The sequence below is a fragment of the Mixophyes fleayi genome, chromosome 4, assembly GCF_038048845.1.
Source record: "Mixophyes fleayi isolate aMixFle1 chromosome 4, aMixFle1.hap1, whole genome shotgun sequence".
Taxonomy (NCBI): domain Eukaryota; kingdom Metazoa; phylum Chordata; class Amphibia; order Anura; family Limnodynastidae; genus Mixophyes; species Mixophyes fleayi.
This window is the reverse complement of record NC_134405.1, coordinates 4,464,828-4,485,449: the sequence shown is the minus strand read 5'-3', so window position 1 is coordinate 4,485,449 and position 20,622 is coordinate 4,464,828. Positions and strand designations below refer to the sequence as shown.

Below are 20,622 nucleotides of genomic sequence, written 5' to 3'. Positions count from 1 at the left end.
TCTACGCAGTCCAGGTACATTTATTGGTGCGATTCATAAAAGTTCAGCATTTTTAATATATATTGTGGTGACCCACTCCTCTACGCAGTCCAGAAAGATACCTTGTTGCAACGTTTTGGACTAATAACTATATTGTGAGGTGTTCAGAATACACTGTAAATTAGTGGAAATGCTTGTTATTGAATGTTATTGAGGTTAATAATAGCCTAGGAGTGAAAATAAGCCCAAAAACTTGATTTTTAAACTTTTTATGTTTTTTTGCAAAAAAATCCGAATCCAAAACCTTAAATCCGAACCGAGACCTTTCGTCAAGTGTTTTGCGAGACAAATCCGAACCTCAAAAATAACGAAAATCCGGATCCAAAACACAAAACACGAGACCTCAAAAGTCGCCGGTGCACATCCCTAGTTCATATTTAGTATAGTGAATAGAGTGTGCATAGTATATATAGTGAGAATAGTGAGTATTGATCCCACAAATGAAGAGGAAGTTTCTACTACTCTCTTCTCATCTTCCTACTCTACTTCCTGTCCTCTTGATCCCATTCCCTCACAAATTGGTATGTCCCTGTCTCCTGTGCGCATACTCTCTCTAACTGAAATCTGTAATCTATCTCTTTCTACTGGTATTTTTCCATCACTATTCAAGCATACAGTGATTGCTCCCATTTTAAAAAAACAAAATTTTGACCCTAACTCTCATGCAAATTACTGCCCCATCTCTTAGCTCCTATACCCCTCCAAGCTTCTCGAGAGAATTACCTACACTCGCCTCACACACTTTCTTACAGCAAACAACCTATTGGATCCTCTTCAGTCAGGCTTTCACTCTCAATTAACTTAATCGTTACTTAATCACTTGAATAAAACACCATCTGAATGCAAAGAATTGTGTTTTAAAGCAATATTTTTTTTGCATACAACAGTTACAAATTACAGCCAAAGCTTTACAGCAATAACTGGTATTGTAAACATCAGCAATAGGGGCATAAAATGTCCGTGTGGCAGGGCCACTGCACATGGTGATGGAAAGCGGAGATTAGCAATGTTGGCAACCATGCAATAGTTGCTCACAGACAGTAGGCAAGAGCTGAGTCTTCCAGCATTCTAAAGTGTCAGCGAATAGTTCTGTGCCGTGACTGGGATACGGCAATCTGACGGAACCTGGATCACTGCTCAGTTTTCCTCCTCAGAAAGTTTGCATCTTCTCTTTTATACCCCTGCTGTAAAGATCTCTCCTAGGTAAGCTATATGGTGTCATGATTTATGGGCTGGCCTGGTCCTATATTTAACATATCTGTCCTCAGACAATACAACTCACTGTTAATATAATACAATTGCCTTTCATGTTACACAATCAGAAAAGTTCAGTAAGTCCAAGTGACTAAAAAATGGACCCATGTTATCTTTGGTACCCATCTGGTTGCATGGAAGAGGAGAATAAGAGGGACACTTCTGGTGATTTGTACTAGTTATGGTTTCTCTATGTATGTCTGAAAGACGGGTTCAATAAAGCAGATTTATTATTTTCTCTTTTCATATGTGAAAAGTAATAATACCACAATCATTCCACATCCTCTAACAGACAAAGGGGTATATTTATCCGGTGGTAGTCAGCATATCGATGCCGAATACACCGACAAGACTTACCACGACATGATGATTCCGAAGGGCATCTTAGTGACGATCCCCAATGCCGACTACTGTTGAAAGCAACTTGAAGCAATGACAAAGAAGTAAGAAGCCAGCTGCTCTTCATGATGTCAGTCACCATGGCGATGGGATTATCGCTGCTAATGGTGCAATGTAAGTATGCGCCTATGCACTATGTGGTTTACAAACGCTTCTAAATTGTACACAGGCGCACTTCTTCGCTTTCAAGTCGCTTTAAATAGTAGTCGGCATCAGGGAGCGTTGCTAAGGAGGCCTTAGGAATCATCACGTCAGGGTAAGTCTTGTGGGGGTATTCGACATCTATATGCCGTACCCCACCCAATTTATTGTATGGCTAAAAACCAAGATTGCTGGATGTTTTCATTATACCACCAACATACTTGTCCTGTTATCCTTACCTCTCGATGACAAAAATGTAGGAAAATTATTGAAAAAATGCTTTATTCCTTGTTAATTAATCCTTACTTCTGATGATTGAAATCATTGACTCATTTTATTAGTTGAATTTGAGCGTCTTGTCTTGACCCATTTTCACAATTTCTGTTCATAGGTTACTATGAAGTTCCAGTTACTCGTCTTGTACTCCGGTTTACTGCTTATGACACTGACATTGTTTACCGGAATCACGTTTCTGAATTTTGAGACGGCTGGGAGAACATTTTTTCACCAGTCAACAAATATCTTGATAAAGTTCAGCAATGTCATCGTCTCCCACGCCTTACCTCCTCCGAGAGAGTCGGTGACCCTTAATGATGGCGTTTACACTTACTATATGAACCTCTCCCAACACCTAGTGGAGTTTCCTTATCTACAGAATTATAGCTGCTCAATCATTCACAACCCAAAGAGAGAGACTGAGACCACCAAACCACTTGTAGTACTGGCAATTAAGTCTCACCCACGGGCAGGAGCCAGAAGAAAGGCACTTCGGCAAACTTGGGCTCGTGAATGGAAAATAGATGGTTACAAGGTGAGGACAATATTTCTGGTGGGCCAAACAGATGATTTTAGGTACATGGACCTAGTGATGGTTGAGAGTCGGGAGTACGAGGACATCCTACAGTGGGATTTTACGGAAGGACATCACAACTTATCCCTGAAGGAACGATGCTTCCTGGAGTGGCTGTACCATCATCTTCCTCAGGTGGAGTTTATTCTTAAAGGTCAGTGAAGTGATATATAATAATTGGTTCATCAAAGTCCATCCCTTGTCTCATGTCTGCATCTTCTTCATCAACCTCATGTGCACTTGTTCTCTTTTTATGTGTGATTGTATATTGTATGATGTGTAGCTCTGACTGTCCGGAGATGCGGAGTTTAGTTGCACCTTACAAATATACAATGATGATGATCTAACACTCGTTCTCCAGGATTTCTGAAATATATCTAATCTGTTTTATTTTTCTTTCTTGTGCCATCAGAGAGGGCATCACAAACTGTCAGGGGGACAAGCCTCTGCAAAGCTCCCTGATATAATAACTTATCAAATAATCAAACAGTCAAACAATATATCACCTCTATTTGTCAGGAGACCGCTCCTCCTTTACCTGTCACAAACTGCACTCTGCGCACTTGTGACTTGGAAGTTTACTGTAAGGGGACACCCAGGATTCCAGCCTAAATCTTGCACTCTACTATCCCTTCAGTTACAGATTTAACTGGTCCCTTCCTCAACACAGATACACACTTCCACACCTTTCCGCAACTGCCCCCATCTTTGTATAAGGCCCGTAGAACGTCTATGACTTATTATCCAATTGTGCACACTCTGCGCTCTGATAGCTAAAAGAGTTAACACTTCCCACACTGGTATTTAAAGGGTTAACACAGCCAAACAATCAACCTCTTATAAACAGGCAGTGAATTTTTTAAAGCAATAAGAACAGCACTTATTACATTTTAAATTTAATATACTGTAACCGGCTGCCACTGTGCATAGTGTGGAGTGCACAGATTACACAGTGCACCTCCTTCTCCAGCCCTGGCTAGCTGGGGGGCCATGGGTGTAAGTGACCAAGGGGTCCCTGCACATGCAGGTGTTTCCTTGTAAGTAGTGGGACACAGGTGATGTCACTTTGTGGTGCAGTGCAATAAAAGTCAGAATAATTTGGGCACCAGACCATCTCTATCACAAATTGAACTTTTTATTTACACTCCTCTTCCTCCAGCACGATAATCATAATAGGTGCAGCAATACAGAAATATATACAGCTCCTTACTCCTCCTGCACAGTTCTTAATGTTATCTAGATGTTATATAACATAGTTCACATGTCTCCTACACTCCAGTACTCCATACTTCACTGCAGCTCACCCCTCCTCTGTTGGGATGATTTCTCCCTTGGGCCCTGACACTTCACGGTGTTCTCACAACCCATTGGCTCTGACACTTTACTCTGTGTACTCTTAGCCCCTCGGCTCTCACACTTCAGCTACACTGCCTCTTGCAACAACCCTCTCTCTTCCATGCAAAATGCCTCCTTCTTTCTCCTGGGGTTCTCCTTAGTGATATGGGGTTCTCCCCCTCTCTGGTATTGGGGACTCCTCCTCTCTGTATATGCAGCCACACTACTGCATGCAGCGACCCCCCTTTCTCTTTTGGGGCACTTACCCTTATGGGCATCCCTACTCTTGCTTAGGGGACAGTAGTGTTTGTCTCTAGGTAACAGCTGTCACTCACCCGCTCCTGGGCAATGCCAGGGGAGCCTGGGACCTCCACCCCACTGTCCCAGGTCCCCAGCTTTCACATAATCTCTCCTCTGTCTCTTTCTCTATCTGTATCTCTCTTTCCCACACTTTTTCTCTGTGTAAATCTTTTACAATCCCTGCTTGCTGACAGCCCTTCTCCTTCTCACTCAGTCCCTCACAGACTGTGCTGGGTTGAGTTGGGTACCATTTTCCGGCCGTGGAAAACTCAACAGTGCTTACCCTGGCTGGAGGAAACAGAATAGCTGGTCGCCGACTGACTGAAATGACTGACAGTTTACAAGGATGACTTTTCTCAATTGTGCCCCCTGAAGAAGCCGGCAGCGGTGGCTGACATCATATTGAAGAGACTTAATGTGATACGACTTGTTCAGGTAATAATTTAAGGAGGCAACGCCTGTACAAGGTACATGGTATAGTAATGAATTGAGAAAAGTCATCCTTGTAAGCTGTCAGTAATTGCAGTCAGTCGGCGAGCAGCTATTCTGTTTCCTCTTGCCGGGGTAAGCACTGTCGGGTTTTCTACGGCTGGAAAACTGACTACCACTAGCTGGGTTATCACAACAACAACAGGCTTGAGTCACTTTTTACAAACACCTAACTCGCCCCCCAGATGACCACTGCTGTAGTCACTGGGGTGCGTGGTTTACTAAAACGCCACTAGGGGGCATTACAATACAAAAAAAAACTTACATTTATGGAGAAGTAAAATACAAGGACGTAGTCAGTCTTTTCAGTAAATGCTGGTTTATTTTGTACGAACGGTACAGACCATTAAATAATAAATGAACAATTTATAACTATGCATATCTTTTATAGTTTAAAACCACAAAATAATATGTAGATAAAAGCATAATTTTAAGACTGATAGCTTATAATATCACCACATTTGACAGGACCCTTCAACATCAACATAGTTACAGGCCTGCAGCCAAATAGACCTTAGCACATCTTTATCTGGAGTAGACAAGTTTACCACAACTTCACTTTTTACCATTCTGGGGGCACATTTTGTTAAATGAGTTTCATGGTAGAATAACATAGGACATATTTCTTCATACACCTTGTGTAATAATGGAAAATACGAAGAAAATATTTAATTTGTCGATATATTTTGTAAGCAAAATTATTAACCCATATGCATCATACTGTATTATAACCAGTTTATTCAACTTCCATTTGTTTGCATTGATTATCCATATTACTTACAGGTTATTAAAACAATTAATAAAATATGACAATGTAAGCAAAACATGTAAAATAAAAGAATAAAATTTCAGAACATAAATTACCATCCAGTTGTATAATCTACACCAAGGGAAATTAGCTTTGAAAATGGACAGCTTATCAATGTTGATTGATTTCCCAAAAAGTCTGGCAATATCTTGTAAGTGGTTTTATCTTTTGAAGACCCTTTTTCCACCTCTCCCCTCCTACAGGGGTTGGTCTCCAGGGGAGGCCTGTGACATAATTTTACAACCACAATTTATATCTTCCCTGTTTAATACCTAATGGTAAAATGTAACATATCTTTCCTGGGGGTGCCACACAGACCCAATTTTAGCAATAATAAATCCAATACAAATTTACCAAATTACAGATACCAAACAGAAATAGGTCAAGTGTATTAGTTTAGCTAACATAATACATGATACTCATTTCCTCTCATTCCCTACATGACAGACAGCTTTATTTGACGTATTGGCTGTCCATCATAATATTAGTAGTTCTGGCCTCACATTTTACTCATTGAGTTGGGTCATTAACCCTGTGAGTGCAGGCTTTGCTTTGAAGTCATTTGCATCACCCTCTAGCTTACTAAAAGGATTATTTTGATATACAGTATTTACAATTCAGTCCCTTATGATTATACTTTATTCACCACAGTTATGTTATGGGTTAATCCTTATAACTGTAATTCCTCCCTTTTCACTACACTGAGTCTGTCATTTTGCATGGTAATGGAGTAAAAGCATCCAATTATAATAAATAACCAAACATTTTGACCTGTGTTCCGTTTCCTCTAATATTTCTCCCGGTTGTAATTCCAGGTGATGACGATGAGTATGTCAATCCTCATGCATTGGTTGAATTCATTAAGCAACATGCCTCCAGCCCATCGGTGCTTCACGGATATTTACGGCCTCATTCCCCTGTCATGCGTCACTCTAAGTATCAGATTTCTGAAGCTCTCTTCCCATCCAACATTTTTCCCACATTCCTATCAGGTGGAGGCTTTGTCTTTCCTGGGATGTTAGTGAAGCGTCTCTATGAGATATCCCAGAAGATCCCTGTTTTTCCATTGGACGATGTATATTTTGGCTTTTTGGCCCTGGCAGCCAATTTAACCTGCAAACATGATGCTCGATTTTACGTGTATGGACTGAAGTTTGATTCTTGCCTATATCAGCAAGCCTTGGTTGTACATGGGGTAGAGAAGGAACAGTTAGTACAGTTTTGGAAGGAGGTACAGACTGCAAAGTGTTAGAAGACATTCATGAGAAATCTCCATGACGCTTAGAACGGGGTCTTTCCTTTCATAATTTTATTGCCATTTAGACTGTTCTCATATGCGTAGTCAATAGCAAGCAGATCTGAAGAAACGTCTCTTGAATACGAGTCTAGGTGCGCTCTGCCTTTACGGCACTTGCTGCATTGAGATACACACAACAAATTGCAACATAAGAACAATACAACAATACATAAGAGCAATATAAAGTCACAGCAGGACTCACAGAAAAAAAATAGATTATTGTCACATTTATCGAGATGTTCTCAATGCATACTGTATATACAATTACTTTTTACAGTTACTGATTGCAAACACATGTTGTGGCATGCATACACGCCTGTCACTATCACTCGGCACTTACACCTGGCCAGTAGCTGGTGCAAATTACATGGCTGAAAATCACATTCTGTCCATGAAATCATTGGCTGCCAGAAGTGCTCTTTGTGTTTGAAGATGAATGCACTTACGTTCTCTTGCGTATGGTGCTTTTCAGAGCATGCGCAACACAATTTCACACAGAATTCGGCACATATGGGCAGCTACCTTCCAGGAGGCACCAATACAATGCAGACTATACCAATGTAACCACCATTATCCAAAGTGGCCAATTTAACCACCATCATCTCCATCGGCCTCTCTTACCTGGTAGTTCTTGTCACCAAACTGTTCCAAGTGTACGAATAGTGCCAGCAGGGGTGGGCTGGCAGATTTTAGCCCGGGGGGCAACACTCGACTCAGTAGCCTCTTAAGAACATTTTAAAGGAATAAAATACAGGTGGCCCAGTGACCCAGCCCAAGGTAGCCCAGTATGGGATTGGCTCGGGGGGGCAAATACCCTCCAGCCCATCAGTCCACCTTGCCCCTCAGTGCTGGGACTAGAGAAAGTGTAAATAAAGCAATGCACAATCACAAAACTATTAATTACTATAATCTACCACTTTATAGAGTAACTCAAGGGACCCAGGATAGGAGGGGAGGAGGAGGAGACTTTGGCCATAGAGTCTAATCATTCCTTGCGTCCCAAAAATTACAGGACATAAGAGCCCACCAAAGGAGAGGAGCTTGGTGCCTAAGAGATAGTAGAAGGAGGAGAAGTGGCTGGATAGGAAGTAGGAATGGCCATCGCTGGGACGATCACCATACCCAGAGGAGCTGCAGAAATACAGAATACAGAGCAACCACTGAGCTTTGCTAGAGAGGCAGCAGATCCCCATGAGAGTGAGTACAGGGGGGACAAGTGCTGCAGAAGCAGCACAGACACAGGGATTATCGATGAGCATGAAGAGACTGTAAGATATGAGATGGGCTGCACATCCCTTAGACACAGCTGCAAGTCTTACAGAGAAAGCTGCATATTTGACAGATAGAGCATTTGATTGGGCAGCATGGTGGCTTAGTGGTCAGCACTTCTGCCTCACAGCACTGGGGTCATCACTTCAATTCCCAACCATGGTCTTATCTGTGTGTGGAGCTTACATGCTCTCCCTGTGTTTGTGTGGGTTTCCTCTGGTTTCTTGGAGGTGTGTTTGTGCGTCCATGCATGCGTGTGTTAGGGAATTTAGACTGTAAACTCCAAATGGGCCACAGACTGATGTGAGTGACTTCTCTGACAACATTGCCTCCATGCGTTATGCAGGTTAGGTCGCATGATGCGGCTGCTCATGGTCGAGCAGCCAAATATTCCCCAATTTGTGCCTGACGGCACCTGGAGCACTGTGGTTGGGTGATGCTCCTGGCAAGGAGCCACATTTCAAAGCTCAAAGAGCCACAGGTCGGCCACATCTGAGCTATATCATTGTCTTCTTTATAAGAGTGAGAGTTGTCTTCTTCATCATTATTGGGAAAGTTGCCAACATCATATTTTGTTATCTCATCTTCTTTAGATTCAGGGCCCTGTGTATGGTCCATAGCGTGCACTTAGCGCATGTAAAGTTTTCCATTTCATTTATGTCACGTGTATACGGTTCCATATATTTCAGGGTGTGTAAGTGTAAGTGTAAGTATTATTATTTTTAATTTATATGGCATCCCCAGGTTTCCACAGTGCTGTGCAAAATACAAAATACAAAGTACAATACAAACAGTGGACCATACAGGGTACATTAGTACAGAAGTAGACGAGTAAAACCAAGACACTAATAGCTCCAAACATAGCAAGTAGAAGACAAAATGGAATTGAGACAGAAAGGAAGAGGGCCCTGCTCATAAGAGCTAAACACACACTAAAGGGAGGGGAAACAGTCAGCAGCCATGAGAGGAGTCAGTGGGGGGATCAAGTGCGAGAGGAGCGCAAACAGGAAAGAGGGAGGAGGAGAAGAAGGATGGAGGATGAAAATTTAAGGGGCAGTGGAGTGGGAGAGTTCCTTGTAGGTGAGAGCGATAGTATAAGTAATGGTGACAGTGTAAGAGTGACAGTGTAAGTAAGAGTGACAGTGTATGTAAGGGTGACATTGTAAGTAAGAGTGACAGTGTAAGTAAGTGTGACAATGTAAGTAAGAGTAACAGTGTAAGTAAGTGTGACAGTGTAAGAGTGACAGTGTAAGTAAGTGTGACAGTGTAAGTAAGAGCAACAGTGTAAGTAAGGGTCACAGTGTAAGTGTGGCGGTTTAAGTAAGGGTGACAGTGTTAGAGTGGCAGTGTAAGTAAGAGTGGCAGTCTAAGTAAGGGTGACATTGTAAGTAAGAGTGGCAGTGCAAGTAAGGGTGACAGTGTAAGTAAGGGTGACAGTGTAAGTAAGGGTGATAGTGTAAGTAAGGGTGACAGTGTAAGTAAGGGTGATAGTGTAAGTAAGGGTGACAGTGTAAGTAAGGGTGATAGTGTAAGTAAGGGTGACAGTGTAAGGGTGATAGTGTAAGTAAGGGTGACAGTGTAAGGGTGATAGTGTAAATAAGGGTGACAGCTCTTTTATAACCCACATTAGCACATAATCTTAGCATAAAGTGTAACTTTTCCCATGGTGCTGGTACTCAGCCTCAATTTAGATGCTCAGTGTATAGCTAATTCTCCTGTACAGTTATTTAAAGGTATTCTAACTGTCAACCTGTCAATTGTACTAATGTTCATCCATTACACTGTTATTAGATACGGGTAAATTCATTGTTATCAGATATTATCATATATTTTCTCTTCTTGCATGTTATTGCTGTATGCCATTGTTCAGTTAATCTTCATCTACCAATACATTGTATTATTGTCTCTGCATTTTCTTCATTGTGCGGTTACATTAATCTTCACCTTTTCACCCTTATTAAAGATTAAACACCAACTAGATAACCAGTGCCCATATATTACACAACCTTTTACTAAACGTACCAAGTGACTCAGCCTCTGTTATTGGAGAGTGTGAGTGGGTTATCACAAGTGACGTATAGAGAGTTTGTCTGGTGGGGTTTCCTGAGACATCCCCTGGTGGACAATACCAGGAACTACAACCCTGAAGAGAGAAAACAGCTTGGGTGGTGGCATTGCGTTTGATAAGATGAGAATGAGGTGAGATTACAGTAACTACGAGGTTATCATCACTCTTCTCACCACCTACAATGGTGTAGGCAATTTTGTGTGTGTGAAGTATTTATTACATTGCTCTGAGAGCCCTTTAAAATGCAACATGGAGATGCTAAATCTAACCTATTAGAAGTATATGATGAGACTCGATGTTCGCCAGCTCAGAGGTAGTACAGAATTGCTTTGCGGAAACCTGCTTGGTAAGGACCACCTCTAAAAATGTGACCTCTGAAATCTTATTTGTGTTCCACACAGGAAAAGTAGAAAAACTGATGAGCCTGCTCCGATCTTCAGTAGGAGCGCCCTGGCATCACCTAACTCATCTCCTCTGCCAACATGGCCAACTTGCTCCATAAACCCACACGGCCACATGCATGTCTACAAATTTAGTTGGGTTCCAGATGAGAGCCGCAGACCAATCACTGTACCCATGTTGACCCCTGTCCACCGCCGAAACGCCTGCATAATAGTAAATTTACTCAGAACCTACCTGCCCAAACCTTTAATGGAGAATGTGGCATTCTGACCGTGCAGCTGTGCATTGTGGGCATTTCTCTCTCTTTATATCCATGGCGGATGGAATAAAAAAGATGCGTGTGTATCATAATGCTATAGGAAATAATCTATATCTCATTGCTGTAATATGGACGGGAAGCTCAGAAGAGAGGACCATGGAGGTTTGTCCCTGTAGTAGATTTTATCTATCTGTAGTTTAGTCATGAACCTGTGTCCTCATTCCACTGTTTTCCGCATTGCACCTGAAATGTTTGTTTCTTTTCCTTTATCACCCTCTGACACTCACTGTCCTGCCCCCACATGGGCATCATGATGTTTTACAGAAGGACATTTGAATGTGAGGAGATCAATCTTGTTGGAATATTGGGCCACATTTAGCAACCCCACCTTTATTCTTCCAAGACCATGACGACAAGGTGTATGGAGTATAATACAGACTTATAGTGAAGTCCCATAATTCTCTCTAATATCTGAAACTAACAACAACCTGAATATTTGTATGGTTTCAACAAACGTGAACCCTATAGACAATTAGACAACTAAAACATGCAAAATACATTATTATTAATACTCATTATTTCTCAATAAAAACAAATAATCTTATTGCTTCACCAGGTAAGTCTTGGTGAATCTGACCACTCGTGTCCCAGTGTCGCAATTCTAGCGGATTCAGTGGATTCTCTTTTGCCAATCTGAACTGGGTGGGGTACGGAATAACGGTGCTGATTGCACGACAAGACTTATCCCAACATTTTGAGTCCAGGCGGCTGCTTCCCCGACGAGGATCCATCCCGACTCTTCTGTGAAGCGACTTGAAGCAATCCCGAAGACAGAATACGCCAGCGGGACTGGATGATGTCACTGACATAGGCGACGCTGTTAACGCTGCTCTTAAGGGGGTAATGTAACTATGGGGCCATGTACAATGTACAACCCTTTGTAAAGTAGGTTCATAGCTCAATATTTTTGAGCTAAAGGACACACAATAATTACAGACAGCTGCACAGCTATAAACATATTAACACAAATAAAAGAGGTCACAATTATAAACAATTTTAGCTTTTATACATGGTTTTTGTTTGCTAAAACTTCACATGTCTTGCTTATGTGTTTTACAAAATTGCAAGAAGGTGGTCATTTTTATAATGTATTTTGAGCACATAATATTAGGTAAACATTTGGTGAACAGGAGCCACAGCATTGAGCTGCTGGGTTATATCCTCTTAGATGTGGTGCTCTGCAGTGGTGTATAGCTGCCGAGTACCCACCACGAGCTGCACCAGCACCTCAACCTCTCTGGCGACGTTTAGCAGACACTTGCCTGGCCCCAGGCATCTCTTCATCACAATGCAACATGCTTGAAATGTCCAATAAAATCTATACAGCAAAATACCAAACTGGATACAGGATCACAAGATGGCGAAGCACAATCCTCCTCTTCAGCTCTGTCGCTTGTCTTCAGGGGTGTATTCCCTCTAGTTGTTGCGCTGGGAACGCCTCTAATTGAGTTGGTAGGCTCACTATTGTGGTTGAAGGAGATATGCAGGTATTCCATTATGGGCAAGCGTGTATCCGCCATGTTACATACGGTCTTGTAGGAAACCGCGACTCACATACCTACGCCCTTAAGTGTCCTGCAAACCAATCAGCAAGTAGAATGTTGAAAATTCTTATTCACTTGCAACAATGCGGGCTGCTAGTTTCTCCAGGATGGAGCTCACGGTCATGACTAAGGTCGTGGAGAAGATCCTAATAAATGTATTTTACAGGGGGGTGGGGGGGGCTATTGTTTTTTTATGTTTGGCCGTTAATGATGATATTATTAACAGGTTACATGAACTGATTTTGTTTTCTTTCCCTTTGTGTTCTACTGGGACTTGATATTTCAGTAATGTATTGGACGTATCCTGCAGTGTATTAATGTTAAAGCAGAGCGGACCTAGACCCGTATTCATCACCAGCTCCTTGTTGAGTGTGGACGTGCGTATGTCCGATTTAGCTGCGTTTCTAAAATTACAAACAATTTAAGTTTGTTTTGCAAGCCTTAATGAATCCAGCCGAGATTGTACACCCAGAATAACTGAACATTGGAATCCTTATTTCTGGTCCTAGCCATCCATTCACATTACCTGCGTACAAATGAGATATATATATATATATATATATTAGGATAAAAGCGCAATGAAAAGTGATGGCAGTGACATGCAGCATTAGATCTGATATATTTTATATTCATTTATTAATCTGTGTAAAGAGGTCTTACTGTTTTCTGTTGCCCCTGATTGGTGCACCTGAGCGAGAGAATCTGGAAGCTGAAAATCCAAGAAAAGGAAACTGTTTAAACCAGTGATAGGTAACATGTAGAACTACCCACAGTCCTAGGATCAGATGCACAGAGCTGTCTGGTACCTCTGGTGTAACATCATAGCGATTCTGTATCGGAGGCACTTATGTAGTACACAGTTTGTTATTATATATCCTCATGTAGAGATAGAAGAAAATACAGATACAAGATGCAATTTGCATTTTGGCAAAGCCTTGCTGCACTGCGGGAGATGGGGGGGGCACTTTAAAGTGAGCTGACAGACTAAGGGCTAGATTTACTAAGCTGCGGGTTTGAAAAAGTGGAGATGTTGCCTATAGCAACCAATCAGATTCTAGCTTTCATTTATTTAGTACCTTCTACAAAATGGCAGGTAGAATCTGATTGGTTGCTATAGGCAACATCCCCACTTTTTCAAACCCGCAGCTTAGTGAATCTAGCCCTAAGAATTGAGAGAGGGACCTTCTTAGCTTAACCCTTAATTGCAGAGTGAAAATAAAGATATTCATTGCTTTCTTCGTGGAATAAGATCCATTAACAAATATGTCCCACTAATGACGTGTCAATCCATTTTTCAATCCCACAGTTGTCTGCTCATTCCGCTCATAGGTTTTCTTAACTTAGTATCTGACCTGGGGTCCACGCCTGCCCTAGGATTCCTATCAATCCTATCACAAAAAGGATATCAATTTTCTTTCTGGTTTCTCGATGGTCACTGTCAATCTCTTGTTGCAGACTGTGCAGTTTTTTGGTTTGATTGCTGACCATTGTACATAATGTTCACTGTTTGCCTCAGACATTAAACTTGTAGAAATTTCTGTGATCATCACTGGTTCGTGAAGCTCATTATTTTTCCTGCAGAAACAACAATCAAGTGTCGGTAATTTATTAATCAGCCATATAACAATTTTCACTACCACATGTACGATCAACAGCATTGCCAAACCCTTTGCTACAAATGCCAATATTCCCAATATCCAAAATGAATCACTACTGACAACTTTGCCAATGAGGTTATGTATCCTCACAAAGGCATTTTCAGAGTTTACTCTACTATGAGTGCAAATTGTTGAGCACTCCTTCCCATCTGTTTCTCACAGTGACATAGAAAATTTGTCACTTATCTGCCTGTATCACACTGGGTTAGGGAGGCCTTGATCCCTACTTCAGTCACAACTATTCTGGCAAGACATATCAATACCATAAGACAGTACATTTCTATTTATCAGAACAAGACTCCCCTGATTTGGAGACTTTGCAGTGTGATGTGTGAATCCAGGTGTCTTTGTCCTGTACTTTCACTGCCATGGGAGTCGTCAACAGGACTTGATAAGGACCCTTGTATCTGGGTTCAAGACTTCTCCTGACGTGTTTTTATATGACCACCCAGTCCCCAGATTGCAGTCTGTCGGTACCTGTATCAAAATTAGTGTCTGGAATGGAAGAGAACACTTGACCATGTATTACAGTTAGTTGTTGTGTAGTAAGGCAACATAGTTAAACAAATCACCATGTACATGCCGTAGTTGGTGTGGAAAATAACAGCCTGTTCTGTGTGCTGTGCCCAACAGAATCATATAGCGTGAGTGTGTGTAAATGTTGACTTTTTGTCCTTCAGCATATAAACAGGCCAATGTCATTGCTGTAAACTCCGCTTCCTGTGCTGACATATGGCTTGGGAGTGATTGCTGAATCAATATGTGTGTCTGTGTAGTAACAGCACAGCCTGTATATGGTGTGCCGTTTATGTAGTAGTGTGAGCCATCTACATATAGATCTATGTCAGCATCAGGGAGTGGTGTATCATGTATATTTGTTAGGCCCAAAGCCTCTAATTGCATGAGTTCAATACAATCATGACCATAAAAAAAGTTTTTTGTTGTGCATTTCTTCAGTTTCTTTTTCAGAAGCTTCACTCAAGTCCTCATATCCCCTGTCTGATGCTTCACTCAGGTCCTCATATCCCCTGTCTGATGATTCATCTCCTTTGTGACTCCCCTTACTCCCCTCTTTTGAATCATCAATGGGGAGCAGGGTTGCTGGATTGATGACTGTGCATCTAGTAATAGTTATCTGTGTTAGTACTCCTTGTGCTTGTGTACTGACTTCATGACAAAATAATGTGAAAGGCTTGTCCTAATCTGGCAAAGCTAGTGCTGGCGCTGAAGTTACTTCAGCTTAAAATTGGTTAAACATTTGGTTCTGCTCAGAGGAAAGTGTAAATGGCTTGCTATCATCCAGAAGTGCTAACGGAGGAGCACAGATAATAGCTCATAAAGTATTAAGTCATTCCATTTATGTACAAACATTGAATTCCCATCAGTGCATTACCATACCCAAGATACAAAGAAGTATTTACAGTATACAACGGTTATAGCACAGTAAATAAGTTCAGTGAATGAGTTTACAACATTGATTGACTCAAAGCTATTATGAGGATAAAAATAAAAACTTTTTGTTATCTACCATAATTTGACATTATATTGCATTACTTTCTTTCAAACCATCTGATATAACATTTTGTTAAAAAAAACAAAAAACCCAAACACTATTTCATATTCAACTATGTTAGTCCATTTCTCCTTTTCTCTTTAAAAACATACCTTCTGACCTTCTACGACATACAGAAAAAACACCTAGTTCATGCATTTTCTAGGCGAATAGTCCATAAAGTCTAATATCTTTTTCTAAAACACAGTAGTCATTGATCAGCAGAGTCTACGTTATTTAAATCCTTCACTAGTTTATACTTATGTTTGTTGTAGCTGTGGACCAAAACATATTGCAAACTTCTATTCATTGGAAGTTGGATAAATTCAATTTGGATTGCCAAAAGGGTATTTCTCTGTAGCTGGAGCCCTTCTGTGAACAGAAAATACTTTTGCATAGTGATTAACATTTATTCATTAGAGATTACAGTAATTGTCATTAATTCACATATCCCAATCAGTGTGTGTTGCATGTAACATGCTTGTCAATATCAGTACACCATTATCAGCTAACCAGTAAACATTTTTGTGCAGTGAACAGCTGCTAATAAGACACTAGTTTACGTGTTTCTCTTTGTAGCTTTACTGTGACGCTGTGCGCTCCATGCCATGAAAATATGATTTCCTCATAGGGGCAGTCCCTAATCTCACAAACAGGGAGTGTCAAAGTGACGTGACCTGGGCGAGTGTTTAAAGCCACTCCTTTCTCATCATCACCTAGTACAGCCCCCTTGAATGACTCTAATGTGTTTTTCAGGTTTACAAACATTCAATAACAAACAGCCCTCTCTAAAGGTTCTAGGCGTTCAGCCATTTTGAAAGCAACACTGCTTCTCTAATAAAACAGAGTACTCTCGTTAGACACCTCGCGTTGTATCTGCAAATCACTCAGTATTTTCTCAACAGAATCCCCCATCACCAAATATTCACACATATTTCCAGATTCTGTGATTTCCATGTCGAAAGTGCAAATATATTCACTTAATCAAGTCTCACTCACAGACAGCATTTTATCTTGTAACATTTCTTTATGGGCATAACAACCCCCCGGATTTCTGAGAACATTCATCAGCGCCATTTTCACACAGATAAAAACCACTTGTAATATCTACATGCAAAAGCTCACTACCACCTTTCTCTTTTAACTTAAGTGAAAGCTATTTTTCCTCAAATTCACAGACAAAATTATTTTGTTCAACTACAGAAACAGCTCGTTGGACCCCAGCCAGCTGGAGGTCAGTTTTTTTCTTCTGACACAATCTGTACATTATTTACATTCTTGTCCATCCACTGATTCGTACAGTGATGGACCAAATATTTTAAAACTTCTTTTGCATCTCTTCAAAAGCTTACAATTATGCAATGCATGCATTACATTTATAAATGTACAACTTTTTCAACCTTGAAACATGTATCTTTTAAAACGGTCAAGACAGACAAACACGGATCTCCCTCACACGCAGTAAGACGGAGACAAAAATCCCATACAGGAAGAAAAATTAACTGATATCCAGCCTACTGCTGTGGAACTACAAGTCCCAGCATTAAACTAAATACAAGTCAGCTTCAATATATTATTACCACTCACCCCTCCGGACACATTTTAGTTACTCTTTAATTATTGAAGCATACTTGAAGAACCTTTTATCAATGTTGCATACATTGTCAGATAACAAAAACAGAATCCTTCTCCAAATTTCCGTCACACTGTACAGATAGGGGGAGTCTGATTTGCAGTTTCCCAGCTGCTCATAGCCCCTTCTTATCTCAACAAACTGAAATATTTTACACAGAATAAGGGGGGGCACATTTCACTCTTGCAGTTGTGCAGCATCAAACATATATTTATAGTACACAACCTACTTGATTCATTATATCATTCAGCTTCTCATGCATTTGGCATTTCAACGTATTGACCTGATCTTCATAGCCAAGCCTTTGTATCCATTCTTTATTATTCAAATAAAACCGAGACTATTTGTCAAGTCTTATGTCCCTTCTGGGGGAAATCCTGCTCTCTTGAGTACTTTATGTATGAATTTAGTTCTCTGGACATCGGCAGAGTCTGGCATCAGGTGTGGAGATATTGGGGCATCCTGGACATGAGCCCCCAGAAATGTTGGGGTATCGGGGCTCACCGATAATGCAACTGCAAATGCTTTAAAAAAGTCAGAAAACAATTGAAAACATTCGCACAGGCCAATGTATGCAATGCATAAATAAAATAAAATCAATTTGTTTTGTTGATACTGAGACGTTTCTGCCACCAGTCTTGGGGCTAAATGTAGCAAGCTGAGAGTTTTCAGATGGGTTTGAAAAGTGGAGTTGTTGCCTATAGCAACCAATCAGATTCTAGCTGTCATTTTGTAGAAAGTACTAAATAAATGATAGCTAGAATCTGATTGGTTTTTCAAACCCGCCGGAAAACACTCAGCTTGATACATTTACCCCTTGGTGTTACTTTACATAGAACGTTCAGCTGCGCATCCTTGGGCTGTTCATGTTCTCTGAGAACATCTTGTTGTAACATTGTTTCAAGGTTTCAATCTTTTGCTCTTCTCCTTCTGAGTAAAATATCTGGTAATTTCTTTTAAGGCTATAACATATTATTTTCTAAAGCTTAGCACATGATAAATATTTAATCAATAATCATACAATTTTACCCTTACAGATGCATATGTGAACAATTTACCTACCTCTTTTCAGTATACAGTTGGCAGTTATGTTATTTTTTGTGGTGTGTTTTGAAATTAAATGGAACACTGGTGACCCTTGCTATGATCTTATAGTGTTATTTGGTGAAAGGAGTGGTGTCAGGTGACTTGTCAATCATCCTATTAGTCTGTGAGAGTGAATGCTGTGTTTGGTCACTGCTATCATCCGTCAGGTATACCTGCGCTGGAGCGGGTGCAAACCTTATTGCCACGGTTGTCTTGGCCGAGCTGTTGATCCCCAGACTCTACTGGATATGACAAGGCTCACTCATGAGTGTGGAGTCTGATGGGTAGGTGGTATTCACCAGGAAACCCCACGTCGCGGCCCCCGTGAGAGAGTATACAGCAGAGAGGTATGGAGGAGCCAGAAGATGATGGGAGATGGACACCAACACGAGGAGGTAAGTCAGGAGGAGCAATGGAGTTACTGGAACAGCGGTAGTTCAATGCCGACCAGGGAGAGGAGAGCAGGCTGATGCGATAGTGGTAACCCAGGACAACAGCTGAGGAGTCACAGGAACAGCAGTAGCACAGAGGGGCAGCGTAGAGAGAACCGAGACTGACACAATATAGTAAATCAGGAGTTAGTAGTAGAGATACTGGAACAGCGGTAGTTCAATGCTGGCCACGGAGAGGAGAGCAGGTTGACACAACAGTGGTAACTCAGGACAACAGCTGAGGAGTCACAGGGACAGCGGTAGCTCATCGAGGCAGCGGAGAGAGAACCGAGGCTGACACAATATAGATAACTCCGGAGGTAGCAGTGGAGATACTGGAACAGCGGTAACTCAGAGAGGCAGCAAAGGGAGAACCGAGGGTAACACAATATAAGTAACTCAAGAGGTAGCAGTAGAGATACTGGAACAGCAGTAGTTCAATGCTGGCCGCGGAGATGAGAGCAGGCTGACACAACAGTGGTAACTCAGGACAACAGCTGAGGAGTCACAGGAACAGCGGTAGCTCAGAGAGGCAGCGGAGAGAGAACCGAGGCTGACACAATACAGGTAACTCCAGAGGTAGCCGTAGAGATACTGGAACAGCGGTAATTCAATGCTGGCCACAGAGAGGCGAGCAGGCTGACACAACGGTCGTAACTCAGGACAACAGCTGAGGAGTCACAGGAACAGCGGTAGCTCAGAGAGGCAGCGGAGAGAGAACCGAGGCTGACACAATACAGGTAACTCCAGAGGTAGCCGTAGAGATACTGGAACAGCGGTAATTCAATGCTGGCCACAGAGAGGCGAGCAGGCTGACACAACGGTCGTAACTCAGGACAACAGCTGAGGAGTCACAGGAACAGCGGTAGCTCAGAGAGGCAGCGGAGAGAGAACCGAGGCTGACACAATACAGGTAACTCCAGAGGTAGCCGTAGAGATACTGGAACAGCGGTAATTCAAAGATGGCCACAGAGAGGCGAGCAGGCTGACACAACGGTCGTAACTCAGGACAACAGCTGAGGAGTAACAGAAACAGCGGTAGCTCAGAGAGGCAGCTGAGAGAGAACTGAAGCTGACACAATGTAGTAACTCAGGAGGTAGTAGCAGAGATACTGGAACAGCGGTAGTTCAATGCTGGCCACAGAGATAAGAGCAGGCTGACACAACGGAAGCAGGTCAGGGAGGAAGCAGGAGCCAGATTCTACTGCTGCAGGAAGTGAGCTTGAAGAACAGGCGCCAGACAGGTGAAGACAGGTGGTTACATAGCGCTCCATGATCCTACGGCCATTGAGGGAAGAGTGGAGGTTTCAAAAGGAGGACTGCGGTTCTTCACATGCGCAGGTCTGACCGCAGGATGGTGCCCGTAATGGAACTGATGCCATGATATGCCGGTATCACCGCCTGCGAGAAGAAGGTACAGACGCTGGTACCCGTATGCGGGGCCAGAGTGTGACACTTATGTCTGAATAGAATCGAACTTCTGTGCATGGCAGGACTTGAATCAGCCGCACCTGCGTGGGAATGCCCTTACCGTACCTGGGCTAAGGTAGCCCGCACCCTGACTTCCCTGTTCCACCCTGCAACTCATATGCAGTCGTGTGTTTAGCATTCGGACATGAATTGTATGTAATTGCGTTCTTTGGAGTGAGTCCCGTACCGGTGCGCTTAGAGCCATTTCACGCATGATACGTCATGCTAAAATGGACTTATGTCCGAAACATGAATCAAGTCCACAGACTGTATTTCCA

At 41.9% G+C, this 20,622-nt stretch overlaps 1 protein-coding gene across 3 annotated transcripts in view; it reads left to right on the top strand.

The window, feature by feature from the left end:
* LOC142150966 (beta-1,3-galactosyltransferase 5-like) overlaps positions 1 to 20,622 on the top strand; it is an 82,669-nt gene that overhangs the window by 42,059 nt on the left and 19,988 nt on the right. For 2 of the 3 annotated variants that reach the window (XM_075206175.1, XM_075206176.1), the window contains exons 2-3: positions 2,225 to 2,837; positions 6,431 to 10,164. In XM_075206175.1, coding sequence (XP_075062276.1) covers positions 2,231 to 2,837; positions 6,431 to 6,867 — 1,044 coding nt within the window. In that variant the 5' untranslated portion in view covers positions 2,225 to 2,230 and the 3' untranslated portion in view covers positions 6,868 to 10,164. Of the gene's footprint in view, positions 1 to 2,224; positions 2,838 to 6,430; positions 10,165 to 20,622 lie in introns of those variants that run through there. The other variant, XR_012691115.1, reaches the window with a different exon arrangement.